Below are 16,232 nucleotides of genomic sequence, written 5' to 3' on the forward strand. Positions count from 1 at the left end.
ACTATTATCTGAAAATTGAACATTTTATCATATTTTCTATTTTAATTACAGTTACAAATTCATTAGGAGTCGGAGTCGGTGCATTTTTTCCCGACTCCGACTCCAGGCACCCAAAATTGCCCGACTCCACGACTCCGACTCCACGACTCCGACTCCACAGCCCTGAGCAAATGAATGCTTAAAGTTCCCCTGACTCTGGCAGGGAAGAATGAAGCCCCATGATGGGCTAGGTTACCGCCTCCTGAGTCTCCTGATGCTGCTTGTTGTCTTAGGGGTCCCTCCCGTTCCCTGTGCCCAGTCAGGAAAGTATGTGACTAGAGCCTTCAGTCGAATACTTTCCAGGAATTTCCCCCAAGCAGTGCTGTGTGACTTAGAATTGTTAGGTGTAAGTTCTAGTGTATGCACTCATACACAAGCTCCTTCTTTCACTGCACATATGCAGTACCAAACTTGGGCTTGCGCAGTTAAAAATCACTCTGCGCTGCTTGGATGAACTTCTGGAAGGCTCGGGTTGTAAGAGGAATATGGGGAACGGGGATACAAAGGACATTGAGCAGCATCTGGACATTCAGGAGGGAGTATCTAACCCATCATGGGTTTTATTCAGTATGCATTTCCCCAGAGTCAGGAATGCAATAAGGGTAGTGCCAAGTTCCAGATTGGAAGCACTCAGCTCAGACAGTTTAAGTATGTGACTTTCATATTTGTCCCGTGACGTAGGTAATGAAATTAAGATGTTTGTTTTGGTGGAGGCTGTTTGGACAGAAAAGTTTGTGCTGAAGGTAAAGAGCATAGTTTTCACACTTTGTCAGTCTTACTGCTTCTGCTGTGTGTTGCATATAGGAGAATGTCAAAAAGATGTAAATACTATTATGAGCTTTATAGGTCAAAAACTGAAGCGTACCTAAAGTGACCAGTAGCATGATGAGATCAACACGAGAAGATACACTACCAATCCCGCTTAAGGTGATCATCAACGATATGATTCTTTGATCCATCAGAAACGATTGTTTGGGCCCACTAACAGAAGGATAGCTGTTATCCATCCAATTTGATCAGATCCAAAAAACGGATCGATATTACGAATCTGAGAATTTATTATCCGAAGAATCATATTGTTAATTGTCACCTTTAGATTGCTTGTGTTGCTACTTTATCTTTCTCTGTAAGTGCTTTAATAACTCTGTATGTACAGTGGTGTGAAAAACTATTTGCCCCCTTCCTGATTTCTTATTCTTTTGCCTTGCCTTGTTTGTCACACTTAAATGTTTCTGCTCATCAAAAACCGTTAACTATTAGTCAAAGATAACATAATTGAACACAAAATGCAGTTTTTAATGATGGTTTTTTATTATTTAGTGAGAAAAAAAACTCAAAACCTACATGGCCCTGTGTGAAAAAGTGATTGCCCCCCCCCCCCCTGTTAAAAAAATAACTTAACTGTGGTTTATCACACCTGAGTTAAATTTCTGTAGTCACCCCCCAGGCCTGATTACGGCCACACCTGTTTCAATCAAGAAATCACTTAAATAAGAGCTATCTGACACAGAGAAGTAGACCAAAAGCACCTCAAAAGCTAGACATCATGCCAAGATCCAAAGAAATTCAGGAACAAATGAGAACAAAAGTAATTGAGATCTATCAGTCTGATAAAGGTTATAAAGCCATTTCTAAAGCTATGGGACTCCAGCGAACCACAGTGAGAGCCATTATCCACAAATGGCAAAAACATGAACAGTGATGAACCTTCCCAGGAGTGGCCAGCCGACCAAAATTACCCCAAGAGCGCAGAGAAAACTCATCCGAGAGGCCACAAAAGACCCCAGGACAACATCTAAAGAACTGCAGGCCTCACTTGCCTCAATTAAGGTCATTGTCCATGACTCCACCATAAGAAAGAGACTGGGCAAAAACTGCCTGCATGGCAGATATCCAAGGCGCAAACCACTTTTAAGCAAAAAACAACATTAAGGCTCGTCTCAATTTTGCTAAAAAAACATCTAAATGATTGCAAAGACTTTTGGGAAAATACCTTGTGGACCGACGAGACAAAAGTTGAACTTTTTGGAAGGTGCGTGTCCCGTTACATCTGGCGTAGAAGTAACACAGCATTTCAGCAAAAGAACATCATACCAACAGTAAAATATGGTGGTGGTAGTGTGATGGTCTGGGGTTGTTTTGCTGCTTCAGGACCTGGAAGGCTTGCTGCAATAGATGGAACCATTAATTCTACTGTCTACCAAAAAATCCTGAAGGAGAATGTCCGGCCATCTGTTCGGCAACTCAAGCTGAAGCGATCTTGGGTGCTGCAGCAGGACAATGACCAAAACACACCAGCAAATCCACCTCTGAATGGCTGAAGTAAAACAAAAATGAAGACTTTGGAGTGGCCTAGTCAAAGCCCTGACCTGAATCCTATTGAGATGTTGTGGTATGACCTTAAAAAGGCGGTTCATGCTAGAAAACCCTCAAATAAAGCTGAATTACAACAATTCTGCAAAGATGAGTGGGCCAAAATTCCTACTGTAAAAGACTCGTTGCAAGTTATCGCAAACTGTTGATTGCAGTTATTGCTGCTAAGGGTGGCCCAACCAGTTATTATGTTCAGGGGGCAATTTTTTTTCACACAGGGCCATGTAGGTTTTGAGGTTTTTTTTCCTCACTAAATAATAAAAACCATCATTTAAAACTGCATTTTGTGTTCAATTATGTTATCTTTGACTAATAGTTAATGGTTTTTGATGAGCAGAAACATTTAAGTGTGACAAACATGCAAAAGAATAAGAAATCAGGAAGGGGGCAAATATTTTTTCACACCACTGTATATACATCCCAAGCTTCCTGGATAAAGTCAGACCACTGCAAAGTTCTCCCTGATGCAAGAAAAGTTATATGACTGAAAAAAAAAACACTCCTGACTGCAGGAAAGTGATATGGCTTTCAAAAAGCCACTCTGCATGGGAGCTGAATAAACATAAAGAAACAACTGGATGCCAATGAGACAGATAAATCTTCAAACCTAGATTTTTAACCCTACTAACAAAATAAGGGTTATGTTATACACGCAAATGTTTGTATCGGGAATGGTTCACTTGAGATTTATTTAGCTGGAAATGTATTTCTTCTGTAGAGGCTGCATCTCCCACCTTTGCTCACAGCATCTGCAAACTAATAAATGATGCATTCTGTTTCAAAACCAATTGTATTGATCCCTTTTGTTGTTGTTTACAGTCAACATGAGTGCAATGCTGGAAAGCCCGGAGATGCCCGCCGTCTTTGACGGGATGAAGCTGGCAGCGGTCGCTGCTGCTCTCTACGTTATTGTGCGCTGCTTGAACCTGAAAAGTCCAACTGCTCCTCCAGATCTTGTTTACCAAGACACCCCTCTTACTCGCTTCCTGGTGAAATCCTGTCCCTTGCTGACCAAAGAGTGAGTACCCTGCTTTTTCTGCTTCACTGCTCTATATTTTCATCTAGGCAAACAATGAGACACTTTCCATATTTCATACTTTAAAAAAATCTTTAATGGTTCTTAATGGTTACCGGTAATCATTTTCAGGAAGCTAAGCAGTAAGCAAATACACTCCAAGCTGTTGGAGCTGGGACTTGTTTGCTGTATCTAGGCATTCTATTGCCATTAATCACCAGGCTGGGCAGGGCCCTCTCTTCTCTGATGCTTCATGTTTCTATTACAATGTTGTTACTGAGGCCCATGAATGGTCCTCAGAATGAAGAGATACAGATGATGCTGGCACAATATATAAATGATACAATTGAGGAATGACTCAAAGAGGAACTTTTTGGGTAGAACTAAAGCAAAAAAGTAAAAAATCGATACATTTCAAAGTGAGGAGTTAAAAAATAGGAAAGATCAAAAAAATATTGATATTCACCATGTAATTTGTTCATATTATTTGATCCACAGTGTGCCTGCACATAATCATCTTTACTACTGGCAGACATGAAAAAATAGACAGCACCAATTGCCGTTATCTATAACCACACACCCTAACAATGTGATAGGCTAAAAGGCTGTTTTTGTTATAGATATTCATGTGCAGAGAGGGAGATTCTGGTTGCTTGGCAGTTGGAAACGGCTGTTGTTTCCCCACAATGCAACAAGGCTCACAAACAGAAAACACTGTCAGGACCTAGGTCCTGACTTCACACTGTGGGAGGAGTTTAACCACAATATCAGCCATATAGACATCCCTGATGATCTATTTGAGAAAAGGTGAAAATTTCTCATGGGAAAGGAGGTATCGGCTACTGAAAGGGATAAAGGTCCTCTTAAAGTTCTTTAGATGTGAAACAACTACTTTCAATGAGATCAGAGTATGCATTTCAAAAAAATTCACTTGAATATCTAGCCAATTTGATCATAATGATCTAATCTGGCAGATATCGATGCAGCAACATGGTTACCTGATCATTCGTGTCAATCCATTTTCGACCGAAATTGGTCAAAAGAATCAGTCGGGACCTGCAGGAAAACCTCGTTTGCAAGGGTTTGATCAGGTGCACGGTATTAATTGTGTTATGCTAGGTATACACCATGAGATTTTCTGGCAGATTTACTGTCAGATTGATTATTTCCAACTTGTCCGATCTGATTTTTGATCGACTTTTTTGACAGTTTTCTGTTCACTTTAATCGGAAATCAGATCAGATGTGTTGGAAATAATCGATCTGACAGTAAATCTGCCAGAAAATCTCAGTGTGTACCTAGCATTAGATTGTGACCAACAGACGCATGGCTGCATTTCGGACCTACACAAAAAATAGAGCGATTAATAGACTACAGGTGCTCACTAATATACGGAAATAATCTGAAAATCCTACAACTGATCTATAAAAAGGTAACGTTTATTGAAACATACAAGTTACTGGAAAAACATATATTAAAACCACATGAGATGGCCATCCCCGCACGCTAGCACTCACCACGCATACCAGCAATCATGCTCCTGGCCAGGAATACCTAGTGTGGATGTTGTTAATGGCGACAAAAAATGTCTAGTTAGTAGGCTGCTTCAAGCTTGGGAAATGAGAGCAACATGCAGTTCCATCCAACTGTAGTGTTGAGTATGCATTAAGAGGCAAAGCAGCACATGCAAGATGCAAGTAGGTGCAGCAGCAATGGTTAGTAACAGTTCATATCAAAAACAAGGAAATGGCAACCATCATATCTCACCACTCCACCATCTTGGGAAAGGAGCTTGAGTAGTCCACTCGTGGTTTGAAAGTTGCCCAAGGGCCGCTGCTCTGCAAACTTACACAGCTGACCAGCCGGAACAAAGTCTCCAAAAACACTTGTAGATTTGCTGTATGGAGCGTGCCGTCCTAGACCGGTGTGGATGTGGACTTGCTCGGAGGGATGCAAGCAGGGCAGGCGTCTGTGTATGGCCCAGCTGGAACCAAGGCATGTAAGTCCTGTACCGGAGGCGGCGGGGAGTGCTGCGGGTGGGGACGGCGTCTCATGCAAGCACGTCCTTTACATGTTTCGCCGTTCTCACGGCGTCATCAGAAGGCATTTCGGACCTCCCAGGTGTTAGTGGATCCGAGGTAAACTTTTACTCATTGCATAATTATGTTCCTTTCATATAGTTTATAAGGCATTCCTCAAGCCAAATACTTTTTTGTTTTTGTTTTAATACTCTAATTCCCTATAAACTAAACAAGCCTCGCCCACAGCTTTTCAGAGAGCCTTGGCATTTTCAGACAGTAGCAAGGGCTTATGGGAGCTCAGTCTGGGCAGGAGGAGGGGGAGGTGTTACTAGCCAGATATTTCAGCGGTAGAGGGGAGGAGGGGGAATTAGGTTTTCACAGGCTGAGGGCTGGAGATGCAGATCAGCTTGCCTGTGTGTAATGTTACAAACAAAACATGGCCGCTGTCGTATCTCAGGAAGAAAAAATCATATTCTGTTGAAGCTGTTTGCAGCTAGATTTGCTGTGTAAACCATCTAAACTTTAGATAAGATATATATAGACAAGTTACTTGTTATAGTTTGTTTTTCATCTAGGATCTGCTTTAAGCTGAAATCTTATGGAAATCTGTCTGCAGTGTGTGGGGAGGCAATAGATCCTTCTCTGATCAGATTCAGGCATAGAGGGATCTATCTGATGGTCGATCTGGTCGGAGCAGTGCTTTTCAGCGCTGCTAGATTTGGGCGCAGCCGGCGCCTCCATAGAATACAATAGGAATCATTCCTATTGCAGCGCTCAGTGAGGTTGCGTAAAAACATAATAATTCGGCCTCCAGCAATCGCTGGAAGCCGAATTATTTCATTCCCCCACTCTCCATGGCGGCCTGGAGGGGGAATAGTAATTAAATCGGCCCGGACTTGTGCAGAAGCAGGATCAGCTATATACCGCTGTATCCTGCGCCCAAGTCTACCGGCGCTGATTTCAAATGTACTCGATCTGGTGGCAGTTCAACAGGTGTATGGCCACCTATAGACCTAGAATCTGAAAGGAGAATTATTGGTTCAGGTGTGCATGCTTACTTATAAAGCTTGTTGACAAGTGATTGTGCTGAAAATGTAGCATGTGCTTACAAGAGTTTAATCTCTTACTACTAAGCTATTTAGTTGAAAAGCTTTCATTTTAAGCTTTTAATTTAAAAGTCCTCTGCTCCATTTGATCCTTTCTGAAAAGCAAGAAGAGGGAGAAAACTTGTAGTCATGAGCTGCGATCACGTTGCTCACAACAAGAACGGAACATATGCAAATCCGCTTCTGCAAAGGGAGACTGAAGCCTTGGGTAAATGCCATGTTACATAGCAGGCTTGGAAGTGAAAGCCCCGTGTGAGCGGCTTGTAAAGCATTACACGGATTTTGCCAATTTGGAATAGCTACTTATACAGTTTTTGCCTACTAGTCCACATTGCTTATTCTGGTATGTTGGTTGATTGCAGATACTGCGTTATACAGTACTTGCCTATAAAGCACGGGACCCCAAACGATTTGGGTCGAGGGCCGGGTCAACATACTTCAGACTGCTGGGGGGCCAGAGTATACTTAAAATAATGTAGAAGTCTTTGCGCACCAGACAGTGAAGCATACGCAGGTGTTAACCTGCAGTCCAATTACAACCCAAATAACTATGTAATTGGACGATCGTGTCACCTGGTGTGGAATTTGATTGAAATCAGCGAATTACTGCTTTCTGGCTTCATGTTATATGCAGACCACCAATATTTAAAGCTTTAGCTGACCGCATCTATAATATATTTTGTGTGAGGGCCGGTAAAAAAGCCTCAGGGGGCCACATTCGGCCCGCGGGCCTTAGTTTGAGGACCACTGCTATATATCTTTTCTTAGCCATTACATACTGTTAAATGTGCAAGTGTAGGAAAGTAAATGCAACCAGAGGTCCAATCGTTTGTCACAATGAATGATCCAGGTTTATCTTGCCCCCCCCCCCCCCAAAACCTCTTCATACTTAGCTATATGTTTCTCAGTTTTGGGATTCACATGAGGGCCACCTTCTAAGTGAACTAAGCTACTTTTTCCTGCACCAGCCTGAGACACATTGTGCTCAGATGCCACTCTCCTTATCCCGTACACTTCCTTCTTCCTGTGGGAACCAGTGGGACAGAGACTTGGTGATGGGCCAGCCCTTGCACCATGCCACAATTCTCCTTTACATACAAGTCTTTGCTGCTTGTTTACCAGCCCAGTGTTCCAGCTCCATAGCTAAGCCTGGCCCTTTAGCAGTACACTGGGCTTAACTGTGCTGGTGAAGAGGCTGGATCACTTAAAGATCAGCAAAGATTTTATGCTGCCAGGAAGCATGCAGGCGGTTTTTGTGCAATAGCTATTTGTGCCTTTGCTCTAGGCACTGTAATAATAGTGACAGTTTTGCTTTAGCAACAGTATCTGCTTAGGGCTGATGCACACCAAGGGCCTGTTTCCGTGCTGATTTCACAGTTTCCCCACAGGCAGATCGCACGGGAAACTCTGCCAATAGGGAGTAATAGCGCCGCCGGCTGAATCACTTGAGCTAGCTATTCGGCCGGCATTTCTATCCGAAGTTGTGCAGGAGGCTGCGAATCCCATAGCCATGCATGGCACGGCTGATGCGATTCATCTGCGTACCCGCAGACCCGGAAGTGCCGCTGCTCGTCTCGCAGACGCGTGCGGCACAAGTGGAAACAAGCCCTTACAGGAGAGAATGTAGGTTTAGAGAGCAGAAGCTGGTGAGGTGAGGTTATTGCTGCACAGATGCTCACTTTTCCTCCCATTATGGTCTTTAGATGTCAGTCACACGGTCCACAACACCTAAAGTGACAATTATATTGTGGAATGAACTTCCAGTAGCAACTGGACTTCAGGTGGTTGTGTGCCATCAGTTGCCACTCTCTCCCCCCTTCTTGGCAGATGGATCTTAGCAGTACTAAAACTGCTGACCTGTTTATCTATTGCAAGTCAAAACAATTTGTGATTGCTCCAATCGAGCTAGACACTGTCTGTAGCAACTACCATAACAGTTCTTGTAGTGTTGACAGAACAGAGCTGCATGTATTATTGAGAGCAGAAACTGGTGGTTACCTGGCTGCCATTCCCAGGGGCAAAGCAATCCGCCACAAAATTCCACTGCTGAATGAAAGTCCAATGTCTGCACACAACCTACAATTTGTAAGTTGGCAGCAACAGTAACTCTCTCTACTCTGCTGCATTATCACATCCAGGACTGCATTTTTTCAAATGTTTCTTCAGTGTACCTTTTTATTTACTCAGTCCAATATTTCTGCCATTTTATCTGTATTCTGGTTTTATATTTGTAGGTACATTCCGCCTCTCATCTGGGGAAAAAGTGGACATATCCAAACAGCGCTATATGGAAAGATGGGTAGAGTCAGCTCGCCAAATCCATATGGGCTGAGGAAGTACATCACCATGCCTGATGGGGCTACAGCAACCTTTGACCTCTTTGAGCCTCTAGCTGAGCACTGCACTGGAGGTTAGTGATTCGATGTAATCTTTGCTAGGGCTACCACCTTTATTTTGGGAGCCTGTATTTTCTTGTAATCTGGAGTCAAGGCACAGTTTTTAAGTTTACGGGTGCATGCTTCTTTTTAAGGCCTAGTGCACACCGGAGCGTTTCCGCTGCGGTTTGCGATCTGCTTGCGGGTGCGGATCCGCTAGGGTAATGTATTTCAATGGGCTGGTGCACACCAGAGCGGGTGGCGTTTTGCAGAAACGCATACTCCCGGGCTGCTGCAGATTTTGGATTGCGGATGCGTTTCTGCCTCAATGTTAAGTATAGGAAAACCGCAAACCGCTCTGAAAAACGGCACTTCAGAGCGGTTTGCCAGGCGTTTTTTGTTACAGTAGCTGTTCAGTAACAGCTTTACTGTAACAATACATGAAATCTACTACACCAAAAACGCTACACAAAACCGCAAAACGCTAGCTGAAACGCTGCAGAAAAATAAGAAAAAGCGTTTCAAAATCTGCTAGCATTTTGCGGATCTGCTAGCGGTTTTTGGTGTGCACCAGGCCTAAGTGTTTTTTGTGTTGACAACTACTCCTAACAGTGTCCTACTGCAGTGGATTCTTATGCCCCATCTTCGCTTGTCATTACCCCATTTGCCTGTCAAATTGAAAGCACAAAGGAGCATTGCTCTTTTTGCTATTGTTTCCTAAAGGCGGCCATATATCAGGCGAGATGGAGGCCGATTGACCAACCGATTTGAGTATTATAATCACATCGGATGAAAATCTGTGCCGCCAGGAGCATACTCAATCTATAATGTGACCAATTTCAGGCTGAAAATTGGTCGCATGAATTGATCAGTCGTTCTGCAAGATGTAGGGCGATATGCTTGATCGGGTGTGCGGTGGTAATGGTATTTGATATCTGGACGAGTGATGGAACCCCCGGTGCTGTCCCACCTAGTGTAAAATGTGCTTCCCGTTTCTCCGTGCAATATACTTTACCTCTCTGTGTCCCCCGCTGGCTCAGCCCACCATGCACATACACTCGCCCCATGTGGTTGCCGTGGTAACATTGGCACGTGTGTGATGTCACACACATGCCTATGTATGCAACATGGCGCACGTGTATGTGGACGGAGAGAGGGGCCAGTGGCGGACGTAGACAGGCAAAGCATAGTGCATCTAGCGCCAGGGGGCACAGTTTGTTGGGGGGGGGGGGGGGGCGGCGGCAATGCGGCATCACAAGGCTGCTTCCCAAGAGATTTCATGTGGAAATCGATCGGAAATCGGCCTGTGGTGTGTGGGCAGGAGAGGGATATGTCGCTTAGTCGATCTGCCCTTACATCATCTGTATGGGCACCTTAAAACTTCTTTGTGAGGTGTGTATCTCTTTTACTCCTATGTACAACTTTACAGCTGAGCTGTTCAATTATGTGTTGTCTGTATCCTCTCATTCTTTATACATCTGTGTGTATCCTGTGTATTGTCTATAGCACAGCACCACAGAAGATGCTGGCACATTATGAATCACTAAGATAAAAGAAATATGGCAGCTTCCCTATGCCTCTCACTGCAGGGCCACCTTAAAAGTATTAGGATTATCTTTTCAAGTTATTAGCAGTTCCTCTAAGAGTTGATGGTGGACTTTTTAAACACTTGGTTCACCATTTCTTAACTTGTGTACTTAGAACGGTGTTCAAATTTTCCATTTCTTTTCATGCAGACAATGTCACCATGGTAATATGTCCTGGTATAGCCAATCACAGCGAGAAGCAATATATTCGGACATTTGTTGACAATGCTCAGAAACATGGCTATAGATGTGCTGTGCTGAATCACCTCGGAGCCTTACCCAACATTGAGCTGACGTCTCCTCGCATGTTCACATACGGTAAGCAGGGAAACTGTCATAATGTAAGGGAGAGGCTTAAAGGATATTAATGTGTGTTAAACAATAAGTAGGTTGTAGATAAGCTTTTATCACTTCTTATCCAAAGGAAATTGAGGTAGCTGATTGCTATCATATTTTATTATTCTACAATCCTTGGAGAGATTTAACCACTCACCAAGGGGTTTTCTGGAGTTCAGATGAGGTGCAGGTGTCCTACAAAATGTATATGTGTGCCTTTTAGGAAAGCCACTTTTTCCTCATCGTGTCAGAAAAATTTGGGTTCCATGCAATGCCTTGCTTGGCTTCTGCAAAAAGTGCTTTCGAGAAAACCATATTTCTGCTGACCAAGAAGGAATAAATATAGTGGTGGCGATGTTTTAACATTTCAACTCCATACAGAGATATGGCTTTAATCAATGTTACCTGCTGAAATACTGATGGTGGTGATAGGCATATAGTGGCGCTCATTCAGTGGAATGCAATTTCTTCTGGAGAGGGGATGGGGGTGACGAGGCCAGGGGCTCCCCAGAGTGCCCAAAGAAATGAATTGATCTTATGGGACCTATTGCTTGTTGCCTGTGACTGATAGATGTGGGATGCTTGCACTGACTTCAGATATGTACTAGGGGACTTTGCAAGAAAGGCCTCTTCTTGCAGAGTCTTCCCAGTGTCATGGACCATGCGGCCTGCCTGGTATTGTTTAGGTTGAGGAAGCCTCACATTGGCTGATTCAGCTATACTAGCAATACCTGTGACATGGGGAAGAAGTCGTAAGAAGGCCTGAGGGGGTATGTCTTTTTTTTAGGTTACTGAAAAATATAAGCACCAAAATCTGAGGTGAAAATTGATCTGCGATGCTGAAGTCTGCTCCACAAAACCAGCTGAAATCGCCCAGCAACACTCGCCTTTCAAAAACAAGCGTGTGTGTGTTTTAGGGTGTGTGTGATGTTGTATCATTTGGAGGGGAGCTTTAGACAGTCAAAATGTAAATGTCTGGGTATGGGCTTTAAATTCCCAGATTCCAGTGAAGCTCTGTTCTGGCTATCTGATATGCAGGAGCAGTAAAACCTGACCTATCTTCAGTTTGTATTCTATTAAGTAATCCTTAATGTCCTAGGACAGTGTATATTGGTTGTGTGACAATATTTGTTGAATCTACTTGTGTCAGCTTAACCTTCACATATTATCTGAGAAGAGTGCATGAAATGACCTATTGCTTAACACCTGTCCTGTAAGAGAAAACCGTTCTGCACCTTTGTACTGCCAAAGAATACTTCTATGACTTTTATATACTATTGTTTGTCATACATTAGCTGAGTATGACCAGGCCACAGCTATTGACTCAAGGATCCATGATTGTGGTATTTTTGCACACATCTTGAAAACATGAAAGCATGAATATGATTCTTATTTCAGAAATCTTATTCACTGCTTAGTAAAGTGAAATGAGCTGCATTTTTCTTTTTATCATATGAACCTCCCCGTAAGGCTTAACATATGTATATGTGTGTGTATATGCCAATGTACTGAGCAAAATTAAAAAAACATATTTTGGGGGGAAAGACTTACTAAAAATCTAGCGGACTACAAAATAACATCTAGGGCCATATATTCACTAAAGATCTGTAATGTTAGAGTGCACGGCAATTCTACAATCACTGTGACGTAAATAGCCCAACCTACATTACATATGAACTAGACAGAAATGGAGCGCGCCATAGTGCATTAATCAAAAAGGATAGTTTATTTGCAATTAAAAGTTATACTCACAATAGGAATAGTGCAAATCACATTTCAGCGGACAGCCAGACGCTTAACCTCAGCAGTGGAGGATGACGCGCTGTGGGCAGCAGCGCGGGTCCCGATGGCCTGGGTTCCGTCTCGCTGGGAGGTGGGCAATGGAGCGGCGAAGTGCACGAATTTAAAGAGGAAGCACATACCTGTGAGCGATCACCTTGACTAGGAGCGCAAGATCCTTTCTTTTGTTTATGAGAACCTACATTACATATGTAAAGCGATCATTGTTAGGGTAACTCGCAATTTGCATGTAGTGCATCACATAGTACCCTAGCAATTGTAGCGTTACTTGATTATGCAAACCATGCTAATTGCGCAACGAGTAGTTTGTTGTTGATGTAGGTAATTGTAACATTGCCACGCTCTCTCTGCTTCCAGCAACTTTTACTGACCCATAATGAGGCCTGAAAACTCAAATATTTTACTCCTTGCTTGCCCCACTAATGCACAGACTATATGATGATGAAATATATGACCCGTGTGTAACAAAAATAAGTACATTTGGACTACTGCTTGAGGTCATCCCTGATGACCCGTACTTCCCATTCTTGCTGACAGCACCGACATTTTTATATTCATTTTTTTCTGATTAGCTCAGTCTAGCCACAGTTTATGAAGGCCCAACCATATTGATAGGCTTCATCACCACACTCTTGGTGTTGGGCATGAAGTCTCATCATGTTTGCCAATCAGAATTTGCCAATCAAATTTAATTAATTATTACATAGGAATAAATAAAGAAAGGGAAAAGAGAAACCGACCAAAAGGAGAAGGGAGAGCTGCCTTCAGAGAGGGAGAAAGTACCGTATCTTCCGGCATTTTACTCTTTGCTTGCCCCACTAATGCACAGACTATATGATGGTGAAATATATGACTCTGGTGTAACAAAAATAAATACATTTGTACTACTGCTTGAGGTCAGTCCAGATGACCCTTACTTCCCATTCTTGCTGACAGCACCGACATTTTTACATTCATGACCTGTGGCTTCTGGAACTAACACAGCAAATATACAAAAGAGAATTGTGACTCTATATAAAACAAACAGCACCAAAAGTGACCCTGATGTATAATTCACTCCCTCGGTAAATAATGTGGCTTTTTGTATTTATTTTTCCAAGTGTAGAGGTTTTTTTTTTTTTACTGTGGCGGCCTTCATATTTTTTTTTCTCCCTTATATGACCTATTCAGCAGTTTTGTACAATGTGTTAAAGGGGTTCTTTCGCGAAAAAAGTAGGCAGTTAAAAAATGTGACAAATGACAGGTTTTGGGCAAGTCCATCTTTTTAAGGGGGATTCTCAGGGCTTTCTTTGTTTTCAACAGCATTTCCTGAACAACAGTTGCAAAATCTAACTGACATAATAGTGTGCAAGTGAGTAGGGAGGCCGGCTGGTATCTTGCTATTTTGGCAGTTAAACTGCTGTTCAGGAAATTCTGCTGAAAACAAATAAAGCACTGAGAATCCCCCTTAAAAAGATGGACTGGCCCAAAACCTGTCATCTGTCACATTTTCTAACTGCCTACTTTTTTCGCGAAAGATCCCCTTTAAGTACCAATAACACATTGTACAAACAATGAAGCCACTCACATCACGTACCATTTTTCTGTTGCAAACATAACTGCAGAATAAAGTACATCCATGGATTTCTACATCACAATTATTCTACAGATATTTGTGTTTGCATAAAATGTTATTGTCTAATGTAAACCGAACATTATCTGTAATATTTCTGCTACTTTTAAGACAAAAGAAACTGAATAGAGCTAACAATATAGACAAAATGCACATGTAGCATTTTTATACATTTGCATACTGCTGAGGCTTTTACAAAGAGCTGTTTATGATTCACGGTCAATGAGTGGGGTTTACTGTCACATCCACAGACTATGGAGAAGTCAATAAACTTACCAGTTTGCTTTTGAATTGTGGTGGACACTGGAGCACCCAGAGTAAACACACACAGGGTGAACATACAAACTTCAAGTGGATAATATCCAGAAACTCTAGAAACCTAAATGCAAGAGTGATAACCACATATACACATCTACTGCCTACAATTGTTTGTGCATTGCACATTAAAAAATAAACCTTTTCAGTTGTGTAAAGTGAACCCAAAGTCTTAATAAGAATCCTCTTTATTTTGCCAAGTGCGCCATTGGCGTACCCGGAATTATTTGAGGTTCACATGGCAACGGCAGAAGAGCACAAGACAGACATAGCATTTACACTGGGAGAGGTTACAAAGATACAAGCATAGGACACATAGAGAATAAAGCAGCACACAGCATATTGATACAAGCATGGGGAGCAGGCAGTTAGGGCATGTGGACAGACATTAAGCTTGGAAGTTCAGGGAGGTGCATCCAGTGAATGATGCTGGCCTCAAAATAAACTGATGAGATTCATCCTCCTACTAAAAATGGCTTTATAGATATCCCATGGTTTTATTTTTTAGTTCATCATTTACAAAGTAGATTCAATGTTTTATTGGCTTTGCTCAATGGTAGTCTATTAAGTGTCCCAGAGTTAAAATGTATGAACTATTGACCTTTTTATTTATCTCCCCTACCCTTAGAAGTTGTATTCTGCAAGGAAAACTTTTATGGCTGTAGTTTGCTTATTAGTGAAGTTTACTATATTCCCAACAAGGTACCAACAAGATAGAAGCGGTCACTTGCATGCCTGAAAATAAACTCTTTCAGGCAGCAAATTAAAAGACGAAACGAAAACAGCCAATTGAACATGTAGTTAAGTTTAAAAGACATAGAGATATCTAGTGCTTGTAGATCTGGCATTCTCTGTGTCAGCAAGACCTAAGTGTTTGTAAATGTATGTGTGTGTTGTAGAAGTGTGGTTGGATTTTTTTTTTTTTTTTGTAATTGCATTTTACATTGACATACCCTTTTATTACTGGCACAGTGGACAGAGATGTTTGTGCTAAAAGTTATAGATCAACATTTAATGGGTTATCTACAGGAAATCTAAACTGACATGTGACATGAGATAAACATGGATACAACATTGTCAGAAGTTCTTTGCTTGCCTGCACATCAAGTGTTAAGAATACAAATGTGGCAGTCAAACAGTCCTTCTTAACCGGATGTCCTGATAAGTAAATAGAAGGCAAAACACTTTATCTGGCTGAGGAAACCATGCTGATAATGGTTTAGCGCTATTAAGTTCAAAGGGTGATAATTTCTCTTTTGCAATTTAATAAAGCCGGTTTTACATCAGACTTTCAGACTTTGACATGACTGTCGTTTTTTAATTCAATTTTAAAAATTCAGATCTTAAACTGAAAATAAAAATATAAGATTATGTGCTATGTTGCTAATATATTTTCCTTGAGTACTGCACTGAGTTTATTTTTAGTTCTTGTTTACAAGTTATTCTGTTACTTAGTGCAATGATAATACTTTAGTCTACAGAAACTGTTTTTACGAAATCTTGCTGGAAACCATGGCAACAGTGCATAGCTTAAGGTTAAAAATGCCAAATACCTTTTGTTCATATAGTGTGTACACATAAAATATGTAATTCTGCTAAGAATAGTAGTAGCAGTAGCAGTAGGGTATTGTACCGTGTTAGCCATCAGTAAACG

At 41.9% G+C, this 16,232-nt stretch overlaps 1 protein-coding gene across 2 annotated transcripts in view; it reads left to right on the forward strand.

Moving 5' to 3' along the window:
* The window catches only part of ABHD2 (abhydrolase domain containing 2, acylglycerol lipase), an 82,060-nt gene that overhangs the window by 49,264 nt on the left and 16,564 nt on the right, over window positions 1-16,232 (forward strand). For both annotated transcript variants that reach the window (XM_068275191.1, XM_068275190.1), the window contains exons 3-5: window positions 3,232-3,430; window positions 8,789-8,964; window positions 10,666-10,833. In XM_068275191.1, the coding sequence (XP_068131292.1) occupies window positions 3,237-3,430; window positions 8,789-8,964; window positions 10,666-10,833 (538 nt within the window). In that variant the 5' untranslated portion in view covers window positions 3,232-3,236. The remainder of the gene's footprint in view (window positions 1-3,231; window positions 3,431-8,788; window positions 8,965-10,665; window positions 10,834-16,232) is intronic.

The sequence above is a fragment of the Hyperolius riggenbachi genome, chromosome 3, assembly GCF_040937935.1.
Source record: "Hyperolius riggenbachi isolate aHypRig1 chromosome 3, aHypRig1.pri, whole genome shotgun sequence".
NCBI lineage: Eukaryota > Metazoa > Chordata > Amphibia > Anura > Hyperoliidae > Hyperolius > Hyperolius riggenbachi.